The sequence below is a fragment of the Equus quagga genome, chromosome 5, assembly GCF_021613505.1.
Source record: "Equus quagga isolate Etosha38 chromosome 5, UCLA_HA_Equagga_1.0, whole genome shotgun sequence".
Classification (NCBI taxonomy): domain Eukaryota; kingdom Metazoa; phylum Chordata; class Mammalia; order Perissodactyla; family Equidae; genus Equus; species Equus quagga.
Window position 1 is genome coordinate 676,136 of NC_060271.1, and position 14,790 is coordinate 690,925.

The following is a 14,790-nucleotide window of genomic DNA, read 5'->3' on the forward strand; positions in this document are numbered from 1 at the left end:
GAGGGAGGGAGAGAGAGAGAGAAAGAAAGAGAGAGAGAAAGAAAGAGAGAGAGGAAGAAAGAGAGAGAGAAAGCGAGAGAGAAAGAGAGAGAGAGGAGAGAGAAAGAAAGAGAGGAGAGAGAAAGAAAGAGAGAGAGAGAAAGAAAGGAAGAAAGGGAAAGAAGAAAGAAAGAAATTCAAAATCCTTATTTTGGTTTGATTCTGCAACTCAGATGAGCAATTTAAGCCAACTCAACATCTGGCAAAGAATTCAGCATCTGCAGTCAAAGAGTGATGCTAAAGCTAGGCACAAACTTTGCTCTTGGCCAGCACTTGCTAATGTGATGGCAGCAGAAAGAATACCAATTTCTAGACATCTAGGAGTGGATCAGGGAGTGCTCAAACAAAACTCTTGATTCGTGGAGAACTGAGCCAGGTAGACCTACTGTATAGGACAAATGCCTCTGGAATCTGAGGTTCCTATATTTCTCAGTTGTAATATCCATCCCGCATGGAGGGAATGCTATTCATTCATTCATTCATTCATTAAACACGGACATGTTAAGAGTCCTCCATGTGCAAAGCACTGTGCTGGTTGCTGAGATAGAAGAATAAAATGGCACAGTGCTTTCTCTCAAAGTGTTCACAAACTAGTCAATGAGGCAAAGTTGCACACACAAAACTGGGCGATATGTACAGTAATGGAAGCAAATCTAAGACATAGTAAGAGCAAAGACAACTGGGAGAAAAGGGCCTGAGACAGAAATCAGGTTGTTGTTGCCTTCAGGACAGCTGGGGTGCTAGAGCCAAGGACAGACCTGGAACAAACTTCATACTATTTTTATAAGCTAGAAAAATATCAGCAGCAGGAGCCCTGGCCAAAGCCACCCCCACAAAGAGCAGACAAAGCTCCTCCTATCTTCTGGCTGGCTGCGGGAGAACTCACTGACCAGCACGTTAAGAACAAGATGTTCTTTTATCTTTGATTTTTATTCCCACAAAGTCCTTCCTCCTTTTTTTTCCAGAACTGGAAAAGCACGTGTTGAGTTTTACTTGCTTCTTTGATCTTTCTCCCCCCCTTTATTCATAGAGGAATAAACTTCTCAGGACTATCTTTATCTGGGTTAGGGTTAGGGTAGGGTCAGGTTTGGGGTTAGGGTTAAGGTTAGGATTAAAGATCAAGCAAGAGGGTTATGCCCCCTCTTGCTTCTTTGATCTTTAGCCTTCCTTTGAGAATGAGAATCCAGGAGTATTTCTCCAAAGCAGATGCTGATCCTGCTACTGGTCAGAGTGTGGGGTCCAAGGCAAATCACGCCAGACCAGCACATGAAGGGACCACGGTTGTCAGGGCGTGTTTGTGCCAGGGCTGGACGGCATCCAATTCCGAGCCTCAAGCTGGATTCTCAACCTGACATTCAGCCACCTCTCAGCACGGAGTGTGCCTAACCCCTTTCTGATGTTGTTTCCAACCTCAAACCATCCAGACTCTTAAGGCAGTGAACGCTGCCTTCTGTGCCAGAGTGCCAGCGAAGGAAGGTTATGGCAGATTCAGGGAAGACAGATGGAGTCCAGAAGCCTGAGGCTTTTCTCCAACTGCCTACCCACAGGGAAGACAGTTCTGGTATCTTCGTACCAGGATCACAACTCAGAGACTTCCTAAAAGCCCCTACTTTGTGTCAGGCACTGTGATTCTAGAGAGAGAAAGTCAAAGAGAGAGAGCTTATTATCATATGCCTCCTATGTTCCAGATGCTATGCCAGCTGGTCTGACCTATTTACATCATTAGTTCTCATAACAACCCTGTGAGGGGGCAGAGCTATCTCTTACTGCAGAAGAGGGAAACGAAAGCGTGAAAAGATATGATATTTGCCCCAAGGTGCACAGGTAGGGAGAAGAAGAATTTGAATCCGAATCTTCACACTTCCTATTCAGAGCCCTTACTACAGCATCACGTATGTCTCATGGGTTAGTTGTCTCAAATCAATACTATTAAGCTACAAGCATGCAGGCCAGGAGAGAACCACCAGAATTTTCTCTCCAAAAGGAGTGGAGCTTTGTCTGCTCTGTTCAGTGCCATAATCCCAGTACCTGGACCAGTAACCGTCAGGCCTGCAGGCACTCAACATACGTCTTTAGTGACGACCCAGTTGGATGGGTGCACTATCTTCTCAAGACTTTCAGGCTTATGTTCTCATCCAATCCTGATGCGGGCACAGGCAGGGTGGGGAATGAGAGGGGACCTCTGCTCTCAGGCCTCCTCCCTTTCCCAGACGTCCTGATCCTGCGTTGGCTGTGAGAGGAAGGGGACAAGAGGCAGAGGCAGAAAGAAGTACAAGTCGGATAAAACTTGGTCAATGGTGTCAAGATCCTCACTATCCCACAGCTACTGAGAATCCTCACCCTGTGCCCTCCCTAGACACCACTGGCCCTAAAGTCAGCCCTGATTCCAAGGTTCTGATTTTGTCTTTCCACTGAAAGAACTTACTTTTGGAAAGCACAAGGGGAACCCACTAACTTGAGAGCACCAGTATTTTAAAGGGAACTAAAGGCCTCAGCCAAAGCTTCTAAGGGTAAAATTTGTCACTGAACCTCTCTGCTTTAGGAAAAGAACAGGCTCATTTAATGGTCTGGATTCCCCTTAGAGCAATTCACCCAACACTCTCTGAGAGTCTGCAAGCAACAGGTGCCACAGAGGAAGCGCCTTCCCCTCCTGGGGACACAGTGGGTCCTGGACAGAAGGGAGGAGGTGTGTTTTGGTTCAAACCTGAGGGAAATGTGGGAGACTGACAAGGAAATGAGAGTCTTGCTGCTCATCAAGGTGCAGACCTCTCTCTTCCAGCATGTGGTGGTCCAAGCCCAGTGCCTGTCACTGGGAGGGTGGAGGATTGAGACTGTCGCCCCAGGGGTAACTGACAAAGGAGAAAGCTTCCCTGGCCTCCAACGTGATATGGAAACTCAGGAATACCAGGGGACAGGAGCACTGCATGTCTACCTAGACCACAAGTTCTCTCGGTGCCTGTTCTTAAAAACCGAAATCATGACAGTCCAATCAAAACTACACAGCACCCCCATGGAAAGCGAGAGAAACACCCTTGCCCATACTCAGTACTCTCTACCATTCAACCAACCCACATGTATTATTGGCTGTTACTATTTCCCGGGCACAGTGCTAGATCTTGAACACATGCAGAACAAGCCAGAAACACTCATAGATGGCCGAGAACTACCCTGTTCTGGAAGTCCATGGACTATGTGAAAGAACTAGACACTGCTTAATCATCCTTCACACAGAAAACACTAACGCTCGCTCTGCAGGTTCAGGCCATTTTACCTTGTTCTCGCCTTAATGCAACTTTATTCATTTAATAAATTTATCAAGCACTCAGAGGAACTAGACACAGGGCTCAGCACAGGTGACACAAGATGAAAACTATGATGCCCTCAAGGAGGCCACGGGCTAGTGGAAAAGACAAGCAGATAAATCAATAATTACAACATTTACAGTAATTACAGTGTGATCGTTTCTCGCATAGGGCAGGTAGAAGCTGAAAGAAGTACACCTGAGAGAATTTCTAAATAAATCTGAATGTCCCCAGAAGGCTACACAGAGGAGAAAGCCTCTGATGTGAGTTTTCACGTCCGAGCAGGAGTGAACCATTGGGAGAAGTTAGGACTCATCCTTCCGAGATGCAAAGACACGGGGGTATAAATGCTCGACAGCGTTCTGGGAGCAAGATTCGAGGTAAGTACTTGAAAGATAACTCTTGGCTGTCATATGAAGTACGGGCTAAGAATATCTTTCAAAGTCTCTTTGACTATGATCTATAGTGAGAAATTCCTTTTGGGGCTGGCCTGGTGGCATAGTGGTTAAGTTCGCATACTCTGCTTTGGCAGCCTGGGGTTCACAGGTTTGGATCACGGGCATGGACTGGGCACCACTTGTCAGGCCATGCTGTGGTGGCATCCCAAATAAAATAGAGGAAGACTGGCACAGATGTTAGCTCAGGGCCAGTCTCCATCACACACACACACACACACAAATCATCTTCATCATGGCCCAGTAAACACACACACATACATACCATCTTCATCATGGCCCAGTATACACACACATACATATAAAATGTAACAGGAGCTCCATAAACAGTGCTTGCCCTTACTAGGTGAGATGTGCTCTGAGGTTTTCTTGTCTGGTCCATTCTATTCTGAAAATTCAGTGGTCATGACCTACTAAATTGACCTCATAAAGTCTGAACCATAATTCAAAAAAAACACTGTTAGAGAGAAAGGCTAGGAAAAAAGATATGTCTGTAGTTGAAGTGAGAAATATTAAGAATCTGAATAACCAAAAAAAAGAAAAAACTGCAGTAAGGAAGAAGAAGAGGATAGAGACAGCACAACTTTACCGTATTCCTCGCCTCACTGTCTGCCTTCCCATTACAATGTGTGGAGGGACCTTGGTTTTGTTTTAACTTCACTGTCCCCCGCACCACACCTGGACAAAGTAAGTGTTAGGTGTCTTTGAAGTAATGAACACATGAATGCCAGGTTTGAGAGCTATTTAGGAGATGAAATCAAGACTACTCTCAAGCAATTGGATATAGGATATAAGCCAAATATATTATGAAAATAAATCAACTAGACTTGTGAGGGTTTTGGGAGTATTTTTAGAAAAAACAGTATAGCTAAGTATAGCATCATCATACCTGCCAGGTAGAAGTTAATATCTCTTTTTCAAGTTTTCTGTAGACCGAAAAACCATACAGATATTGGTTCAGATCAATTTTTTTCTATTATTCTGTACGGAAAAATTAATTAAATTATAAATAAATTCTACATTTGATAAAAAGTTCTATAGTTCTATCCAAACGCCCAACTGTAAAAAGGCTTTTCATTCCTATATCTTGAATCACTAGCCTGCGATCCGTGCTTTACAAACAGGGAAGGAGAGCCTCAGCTTCTGGGAATATTCCGCGTGACGCACTGCGGGTCGTGGGCCCTGCAGAAGGGATTACCTAATCCTCCAGCGTGGGCATCAATGAGTGAGGCTGCCACTGCAACTCCAGCAGGAAGGCCAAGGTCTTTTGCTGCCTCTGGTGTGAGCCCATTTCCAAGAGAAGCTCCAGGAGGCAACACTTGGTTTCCTGGGTAGACATGAGAAAAAATAAACACCTGTCACTTTGAAAAACCCAACAGCAAAAATACGGTTTTCTTATGAGAACCTCTCCGCACGCTCGCCTCTCCTCTGCATTTCCTCCATTTCATGGAGACAGAAGCCACGCAGCCACAGAGTCCTTCTGCTCATCTGGTGACTCAGTTGTATGCCCTTGCTTCCCATGGATCAAGCTCTGGAGTGCTTTACAAAGCCAAGAATTCTAACGCATCTTTCAAATTAAAGAAAGACTCCATTCATGAGAAATTCCAAAAGACAGAAACACAGTGGCCTCTTGAAGCCCTGGTGCAAATGGTCAAATTGTTACAAACAGGCTTTGTAACACAGCAGCTCTACCAGCACACCTCACACACGCACACACGCACCTGTGCAGACTCCCTGAGTAGCATATATTCCTAAGGAAGCTGAAGAAATTTAATTGTGTGGCTGCTTCCCACTGGTGGGTAAGGGAGTGAACTATTTCGCTGCAATAAAGAATTTCTCAGAAGTTTCTCCTGTTGGAAGAGAACCCAGTCTGAACCCTGCAGATTCTACAAGGCTGCTACTGGCACAGCCACAGAATGCAAGGGGCACGGCGCTCTGTGGAGTTGTGCAATGCAGGAACCCTAATGTTTCAAGTGACCTTGAATTCTTGTAGTCAGTCTGGCCTTCAGTTAAGAATTCATTGATTGTCTTGCTTTGTGTGGGCGCCAAGGCGCTCTAAAAGGCAGTCCTTGCCCCCAACCTAGTTAGCGAGACGAGATCAGGACCGAGAGAACCATGTAAGTCAGAATAGAATGAAGTGATCCATCTGTTCTCAGGCGTTTAGCAGAGGCTGAATCCCCCCACCCCTGCCAAAGAATTTATAAGCATTCTGGAACTGCAAGGAGGGGGTGGGGGTGGACCCATGTATATGCTAACATCCCTCTGAGTGCCAAGGTCCTAAGATTCTGAACATAAGGTCAGCACTGCTCAGTGCTGAGGTTCCTAGCACCTGCTCACTGTTCCCTGGCACTCTAGGGATAGGCAGGGGGCTTCAGGACTTCGGGGGGCGGGGTCAGGGTGGGGTTAGAAGGAAGCAGAGGGTGAATGGCTCACCAACCTCCTCTAATTGGGAAGGAAAAACCTCCACAACACCATTTTTATCCATTTTAGGTAATAAACTTCTTTCTCTAATTGAATTTCCAAAAAGTTTATGAAAAGGAAGCAGAAGAAGACAAACCCTGCAATGGTTTCTAGAGCTCCATTGTCCAGCACGGCAGCCACGAGGCACACGCAGACTGAGTGCTGGAAATGAGGCTGGAGAGCTGACGGGCTGATCGTTCACGTAATTAAAATTCATCTCAATTTAAATTTAACGACTGATACTCAGTTCAGTTACTGAAAAACTTCTAAATACGTTTCAAAGAACTTGGGTATGCAAATCTACTTTTTAAATGTTAATTTAAGAACGCTAAATCAAGTATTTACAATGAAAACTTAGTGACTTTGTTGGTGGTAAGCACAATGCAGTCTATACAGAAATTGATAAACAATAATGTATGCTTGTAATTACACAATGTTATAAACCATTATGACCTCAATAAAATAACTGGAAAAAAATTTAGTATCTGAATGAGCTGTACTTAGTGGAAAATGCACACCAGACATCGAAGATTTCATATGGAAAAATGAACGTAAAATATCTCATTAATAATTTTTGTATCAATTATATGTTGAAATGTTATTTTGGATTTATTAGGTAAATAAGATTTACTAAAATTAACTTTGCCTATTTCTTTTTGCTTTAATGTGGCTGCCAGAAAACGTCAGACTACGGATGTGGCTCTCATTCTATTTCTACCGCACGGCACTCGTCTAGAGGAGACGGTCAAGATGCTCTAGCAGCGCAGCGGGGAGAAGGAGAAGCTCTCGTCTGCTGTGAAGGCCCAGCTCAGCAGAAACATGGAGGAGAACAGTGCTCCTCGCTGTAGACCACTTGGCCCTGGGCACCAGCTTAATCATGTCACTGTGTCTTGGATCCGGCGCATAACAGACAGCATTCCCCCTGACTGAGCACTTCGGTGCTATGGTCTGTGCTAAGGACACGTCATGCATTTTGTCACTTCATTGTCACAATGACTCTATGTGAAGGGTACTATGACTGTCTCTGTTGCACAGATGGATGCGGACCGTCAGGTTTACAGAGTGAAAGGAAATTCCCCACAGTCACACAGCTTACGTGTTGGAACACAGGTCATGGATTCCACACAGACAGATACCAAAACCTCTTTCGGTGCAGCTATTTGAAAAAATGTTTTCTGAGTGAGTGAAGGGATTGAGAGAAGTATTTTTAGAAGAAACATTATATATGTTTAAAAAGTAGCATCATTTGGAAATCATGCCCACTTCACTGAGATTTTTTTAAACAGGGTTAATTTTCGTAGGAAGGGCAAAGTGGGAACTCTTGTTCCACCTTCATCTCTAATCTTCACAAACATAAAGGGTGTAATTTTCATAAAGAAAAGGTTCCAGGCAGAAAGAGGATTAGTAGGTGGGATACGCTTCTGAGTCTTCCGGACAGTAATTTAGGAAGAAGCCTTGGCTGCTGAGGTAAAGAGTGAGCCCTGGGCTTTCAGCCAGGAAATCCAGGTTCAAATCACATGCTGGAGGACCAAAGGCCAATTTCCTAGCAGAGGGAGCATCCTGAGCAAAGGCTAAGAAAGAAGGGAGACTGCCAAAAGGGTGCGGGAAACTGAAACGTAAGCTGGGGGTGGGACCTGGCAGCAAGGTTGGAGAGGGAAGTGGGGACACAGTCTGCATTACAATCCAGACTAAGGTGTTTGAAGCTAATCACAAAGACTGCAGTTCTCGGGGCCGGCCGGTGGTCGAGTGGTCAAGTTCATGTACTCCACTTTGGCGGCCCAGGGTTTCACCGGTTTGGATCCTGGGCACCGACCTAGCACGGCTCATCAGGCCACGCTGAGGTGGCGTCCCACATAGCAGAACTAGAAGGACCTACAGCTAGGATGGGCCTTTGGGGAGAAGAAAAAAAAAAGACTGGTGACAGATGTTAGCTCAGGGCCAACCTTTAAAAAAACAATAAAGCCTGCAGGGAGCCTCTGAAGGAGCACTAAGCTGGGAGTGAGGAGCTGGGATTTGTGTAGTTTTGGAAGATCCCTCTGGCAGCTTTGTAGCATAGGACAGAGCAGGGTAAGGGAAAACAGTTGTGAAGCTATTTCAATAACCAAAAGAAAAGATGAGGGTCTTCATTAAGGTATTGGGAAGTGAGATGCAGAAAGGCAGGCAGCTGCAAGAGGTTTTGTCAGACAAGAATGGCAGGTCACGGTGGCTGCTTGGATACTGGGAGTATGGCAGACATGGAGACGCTGCCACCTGGATCCCCATTAAGGGTGGACTTGCTGCCCAGTGTCGGGGACTGAGGTCAGCAGATGGCCCCAAGCCGCCTGCTCCTTCAGGCCACCTTGCCGAGGGGACGCCTTTCCCAGGGCAGCCCAGCTGGTGCCTTGGAAAAGGGAGCAGAGGGCTCTGACGGGTCCCACTCACCCCACAGCACTCTGCTGAGTCGCCCAAGGTGCTGTGGGACTGCACCCCAGTTCAACTTCTCCCTCTGCCCGATCCTGCCCCCTTCCTTCCACAGATGGTAACCCCTAATAAGCACCTTATACCTCCAATCTGTCTCGGCATCTGCTTCCAGAGAACCCAACCGAGGGCAGCGAGCCAGGCCTTCTCCTCAGCCCAGTGGTCCAGGAATGAAAATAAACATGCACAAAGATTACCATCCTCCTTTGAACTGGAACCACAGCCTTCAGGAATGGTCTATCTGGACCTCAAGCAGGAAGAGGCTTGTTTACCTAGAGACCGAAACAGCTTGGCCTGAGAGGTAAATAGAAATAGGAGGAAATCTCTGAGAAATCACCCCATCAGGCCACACTTTATCAGCCAGAGGCACACTGAGGGGACTGAAGGAGCGGCCAGAAGGCAAGCGTTAGTGCATCTTGACAACTTTTCTGGAAATAATCCTTCTTTCATTCTTCTCTCACCATAAAATTAAATTAAGCAAGCATCAGTTTTCCCAGACTTAATCAGGACTTCACAGCCTCAGGTGTGCAGTTTCTTCCAGTGTTCATTCAGCCGTCCCTTCAGGTATTTTAACAAACTTTTCAATAACCATGGTAATGCTGACGGTCCCCATGTATTTCACCTGCCCTGCGCCAAGATCCTGGTGCTGGGTTGTGAGTGAAAGACGGCCTCTGACCGCAAAGGCTCACTCGGTGCTCTGTGCAGATCAGGGCTCACAGGACTACATACAAAATGCTTTCAAGGGGAGATTTACATGGTGCTCCCAGAGCACCGAGCAGGGATGGTGAGGCTGGCTCAGGCAAGTGCAGGAAATCAAGATGAAGGTGACAATTGAATCTGGTCTGGAAAGACAAGTGGCTGATTGCTGGATTCAGTGCTAGAATGCTCAGGGGAAATGGATGCCATTAGAGCAAAAGCGGTTCACTGTAGGAAGCCCCGAGGGGCACAGAGGGTTTGAGGTGTTCACTATGTTGGCCAAAAGGGCACCAGTGCGGAGCGGAGAAGTGCAGCCCACTGGACAAGAGAGGCAGCCTGGGAGCTCCAGTTAAGGCAGCGGGCCCTGCCAGCCGACGGCATTGACACTCATTTTGTTTTTTAAGAAGATAACCCTGCAGTGTGGAGAAAGGCAAGAATGGGAAATAATTTTTCTCTTTAAAACAATCAAGCCAACTGAAAACTGCAAGCTGCAAAACATTATGTAGAGTATGTCATTTTAAGAACAACAGAGATGGCAGGTGGACCATTTGTAAAAGTACATTCCTACAGAGAAAAAATACAGAGAATACGTTTTCTCTGGATGTAGAAATCATGGGTGATTTGTTTTTTACTTTCTACTAATCTATAATTCCTAATTGTTCTACCTTGAACATACATTTCTGTGTAATTTTTTTAAAGGCATTTTCTCCCTTAAATCTGGGCAGGGTAAAGAAATTAGGGCACAGGTATTCAGCAGAACCCTACGTAGCCATTAAAAGGAATGTGGAAGAATGAAGGGTTTGGAAGGCAGTCCAAGATAAGAGAAAATGGTAAGATGCAGAAAAGTATTCAGAGTATAATCTTATTTATGAATTTTGCTAAAGGATACAAAAACATAAGCACATATATTTCCAGACAAATCCTAGAAAAACAGGCAGAATATTATCACCCAGGGACCGGGACTCCGTGACGGCACTTCTCCAGCCTTCGTGTCTCCTCTACTCCATGACCTTGTGTTTCCTTTGTGATCAAAGCAATCTATTTTAAGTTAAAATAAAAGCAAAATTAAATTAAGGAGAATGCTGCACACCTTTTCCTGCTCCTCAGCCTGAAGCAGGAGAGAGGCCCAGGGGCAGGCCACTTGTTTCCCTGACAGTGGGCTTCTGTCCCTGGGAACACACCCCCACCCTGGCGTGTCAAAAAGCAATCGCTGAGGGCTCCTGGGCTCAAATCCACTGAGCTCCCAATCAGCTGGGCAGATTCAGTGTGAGCGGTCAAAGCTGGAGCCCGCCGTGACCTGGCGGTGCAGCCCCTCTTCACGGGTGGGGCCGCCAGGGCACCACATCTTCCCCACCAGTTTTTCAATTATCTACGACTAATGAGCACTTCGGGAACAGTTTCAGACACACACATAATCCTCCCTCCTGACGTCAGGAGCAGAAATTAATGACTGTGTGGATTGCCAGGAGACAGAAAATGCATTATAATAGTCAACAGAACTGTTATCCTCTCCAGGAAGGAGGAGGTGGGGTGGGGTGTTGTATTAACTGGAAGGTTCAGTGGTCCTTTGTATTCCCACAAACAAAGATGACATCCAGGGGAGAGTTGGCTCAAAGCCCATGGAAATGTCAGAGAGAGGTTTGGGCGTGGGTGGCATCGACCCTGGCTGCTCCGTGCTGGGCACTGGGGCGCTGGTCCCTGCTCAGTTTTGCCTAGGTCAACAGACCAACCAGATTGGCTGGGACAGTGCTAAATGACACCCTGTCCTGCCAGCAGAGAGGGTCTCTGAGTCCTTTCAGAATAAATCCGATTTCAGTCTGGTTTAGGAGTGAGGGAACAAAAACAAGAACAGGAACCTCTCCAACAGGCTGGAGTCGTTTTACAAGCACGTGGTGGTTTCTGAGTTGCTTCACGCAGGCACACTATGTGCTGGGGTGGGTCCAGAGACTGTCCAGAGACCTGGTCCAATTCTAGTGGAGCTCCCAGTTTGAGAAGCAGGAACCCTCAGCAAACGAAACAACACCATCATGGGCTTTTGGCTGCAGCCAACTGGCTATTGACATGGACTTGTAACAGAACTGACACAAGCAGGAGCTTGACACACCCCCCAGATTCTTCTACAGAGATCTCAGTTCACTCGGGCAGGGCAGCTCAGGGAGTTTTCCAGACCTGCAGCCACAACTGATACAAGACTGACTGAAAAACCTTCCAGTAACTCTTGCTTCTGAATGGAGTTACACATCCACAACTAATCAATCAGAAAAATTAATGAAAAAGTCAAACTTGACACATCCTGCCACCTGTTGAAAGACATTTTCTGAGACATTCATTTGTTCACTTCCCTTCATTTCTCTCCCCCAAATAATCTCATTTTAACTAGGAATTAGATTCTTTTAAAAATTATTGATTAAATGTAAAAGTTTCTGATGATATCCACATCATTAAGGAAATGTTTACTGAGGACCTGCTAAGTGCCAGGCACTCTTGTAATGCTGGAAATGCAGTAAGACTAATGAGTCCTGCGCTCAGAGGGCTTACTCTCACTAGACACTATTCCCATCCAATACCGCCTCTGATTTACACCTTGGAATTATTGTATGTTCTTCTATGTAAGTTCCCTGTTATGTATTTTTTAGATCCTTGGCCTTGTATTCTGATCTACAGTAGGTGTTTAATAAATAAATAGATCACATAATTTAAATCCAATTCTGAATGATCCTGATGCTATGTTTTGTTTTTTCCCTATGTTGATCTCTCTCCTGTCAGACAGAATAGCCCAAAGATGATTCTATTTATCTCTGCATTCATTTCCCTTCCCCCCAGGACCCAGCAGTGTCTAGGTCCTCAGCAATGTTCATTCAACTGAATTTATAGATTTTTTTAAAAAGAGAGAAGACCATAAGACACAGATCAATCAACTTAGACAAAAAGATCACACGCACACACACACACGATGCTGACTACAGTTGGGTACATAAAGTGAAGAGACTGTTTAAATCTTGAATGCTACTGGGACAAGTAATGCATCTCTTTGTACCCTAGATGAGAGTCACACGCTGTCCTCTCTGACTCAGGGACAACAGACTGTGTCAAGGCCTATGTAAGTGCCTAGACGATGGGCGACCAGCAGGCCAAGCTTCTCCAGGTCCAGAGATGCTACAGCGGCAAGACGTCATGGATGTCACCAGCTAGTGGAATACAGGCTCTCCAATCCTCCTTGCCTGGTCAAGTCTCATTCAAGAAGTAGACGGTGGTGAACTTTTAGATAAAAGCCCCAGATCTTAAAGCTAAGTGGATCTGAGGAAGGCAGGCAGGACATCAGGGTGTTTTAACTTGTTCTAACAAGCAACTGGTAACTATTGTAGGTCAGTGAGCTGAGAAGTGGTGTGCGCAACTTGTATTTTAGGAAGATAAATATCATAATAGTAATAGCACCCATTTATTGAAACCTGTGGGCTTTCAGTTACTGTTCTTGACCCTTCTCAGTTTCTATCACCTTCGATGCTAGCAACAAACCTTTGAAGCTAGTGTTAGAATCACAATGTCATAGTTGTAGAAATCAAGGCACAGAAGGTTGCATAATTTTTCCAAAGTCACCTCTCTGATGGAGAGCATGGTCATGGTTTCAATCAGGGTTCTCAGATTCCGAAGGCTGGAATCTTCCTACTATATCATGCAGACCGGAGGAGTATCTATGGAGCCAGGAAGAATTCTCTCAAGTGCGGTTGACTGTGAAGGACAGAAAAGGAAGACATCCTCATTTGCAGGAGGCTCCCCTGCTGGGTCACATCCAGGAACATGAAGTCCTGGCATGCTGCATCTTCTAGCTCCTTCCTTTCCTATCCTAGATGGGTTCCAAAAACAGAGACTCTAGACTTCTAAACAGCCCCTGGAGACCATCAAATTCAACATACTCCTTTTGCAGTAGATAAAACTGAAGGCAGAGAGGGAGGTAACTTCCCTGGGGTCACCCACTGTGTAGCAGAGTCTGGCTGGAACCCCAGCGCTCCTGACTCCGGGCTCTCTCCACTTTTCCATGCCCCTGCTGGGCCGTGCCACCCTGCACCCTCCCCAGCTGGAGCAGGAAGCTGCCCCAGGCCAGGGCCAGAAGGCAAAAGGAGAGTAGGGGAGCTGGCAAAAATCCAATGGGTTCCAGCAGCTAGAGGCCAATTCCGAACTATTCAGAGCATAAACTGCAGTCTCTTTAGCTTGAAACCATCCACACTGATACCCACAGTGACCTAATTCTCTAGATAATTGCTGATGCCCTATTTTGCTCTCACCTAGCCTGAGGCCACCTCCACAAAGACTTTCCTGGGGAGACTCTGATTAAGCGCTCTCTCCTCTGCCATCCCACAGCACGTTTCTTGGAATTACATCATTCTGTTCTGCAGAAAGCCTTGCTCCTTGAGCCTCGTTCTTCCATTTTAGACTATCACCTTCTTGAGGGTGAGCTCTTTTCAGAGATGCATTCACTGGAGGCAGGGGTTTAGCAGAGCACTCAGGAGCTCAGGTTAGGAGGCAGTGAGCTTAAATGGGGACCCTCATGGGGCAGGTGACCTTTGGCAAGTGGTCTACTTTTCCTGCTACAGCTTCCTCACCTGTAAAAAGGCTATAGTAATGCTATTTGTCCTTCAAAGTGCTTATGAGAATCCAACAAAATAATACATAGAAAGTTCTTTAGGATGCTGTCTGTCACATGGCAAACTGTTGATGAATGTGAGGGACTGTTCTGGCTACCATGACTTGGTATTCTGGTGCGCTGGACATGGGTCGGCACATAGCAGTTACTCAGTTCATTGTGGTGAATTTATAAAGCGTGGGGAGTGATCCTTGATGTCACAGCACGTGGAGATATATGCTTTTGGGGTCATGAGAGCAAACCACAGTACCCGTGAAAGCTGTTCAAATATTCACAGTGAAGGAATTCAGTTTTCCAGCACGAAAAGCATCTCTGCACGGTCACGGATCCACGGTGGTCTCCAGAGTAAAATGTTCTAGAATGGTAGAAGCTGTTCTCTTCAGAGTCAGTGTAAGGACCAAATGTTCGTTTCAAAAGGAAAAATCATTACTTTGCCAGCAAAACCCTTGACTGTTAGGATGACCAACGCTTTCCAGACCCAGGCCAACTGCTCTGCCATGGAACGGGCCCCACTTCTGGGGAAAGGCAAATGTGGGAGGTACATGAAGATATTTTAGCTGTCACTGTGCTGAAGATATCACCAGATCTAACACAGCGCTCTTCATAGTTGTGTTTTGTTTTTTCACAATCCAGTAAAAAAAAAAAAAAAAAAACATACAAAGAAAACTGGGAACTGACATAGGCTTCTCAATTTTTCATTTAGTCCCATGGATTTACTAAAACAAACTCTAGAGTCAGG

General features: G+C 45.8%; 1 protein-coding gene across 13 annotated transcripts in view; it reads right to left on the reverse strand.

Moving 5' to 3' along the window:
• The window catches only part of FGGY (FGGY carbohydrate kinase domain containing), a 378,028-nt gene that overhangs the window by 186,249 nt on the left and 176,989 nt on the right, over positions 1-14,790 (reverse strand). For 12 of the 13 annotated variants that reach the window (XM_046663109.1, XM_046663101.1, XM_046663099.1 and 9 more), the window contains one exon: positions 4,995-5,123. The exons of the other annotated variant lie outside the window; for it this stretch is intronic. In XM_046663109.1, coding sequence (XP_046519065.1) covers positions 4,995-5,123 — 129 coding nt within the window. The remainder of the gene's footprint in view (positions 1-4,994; positions 5,124-14,790) is intronic. 13 annotated transcript variants of the gene reach the window in all.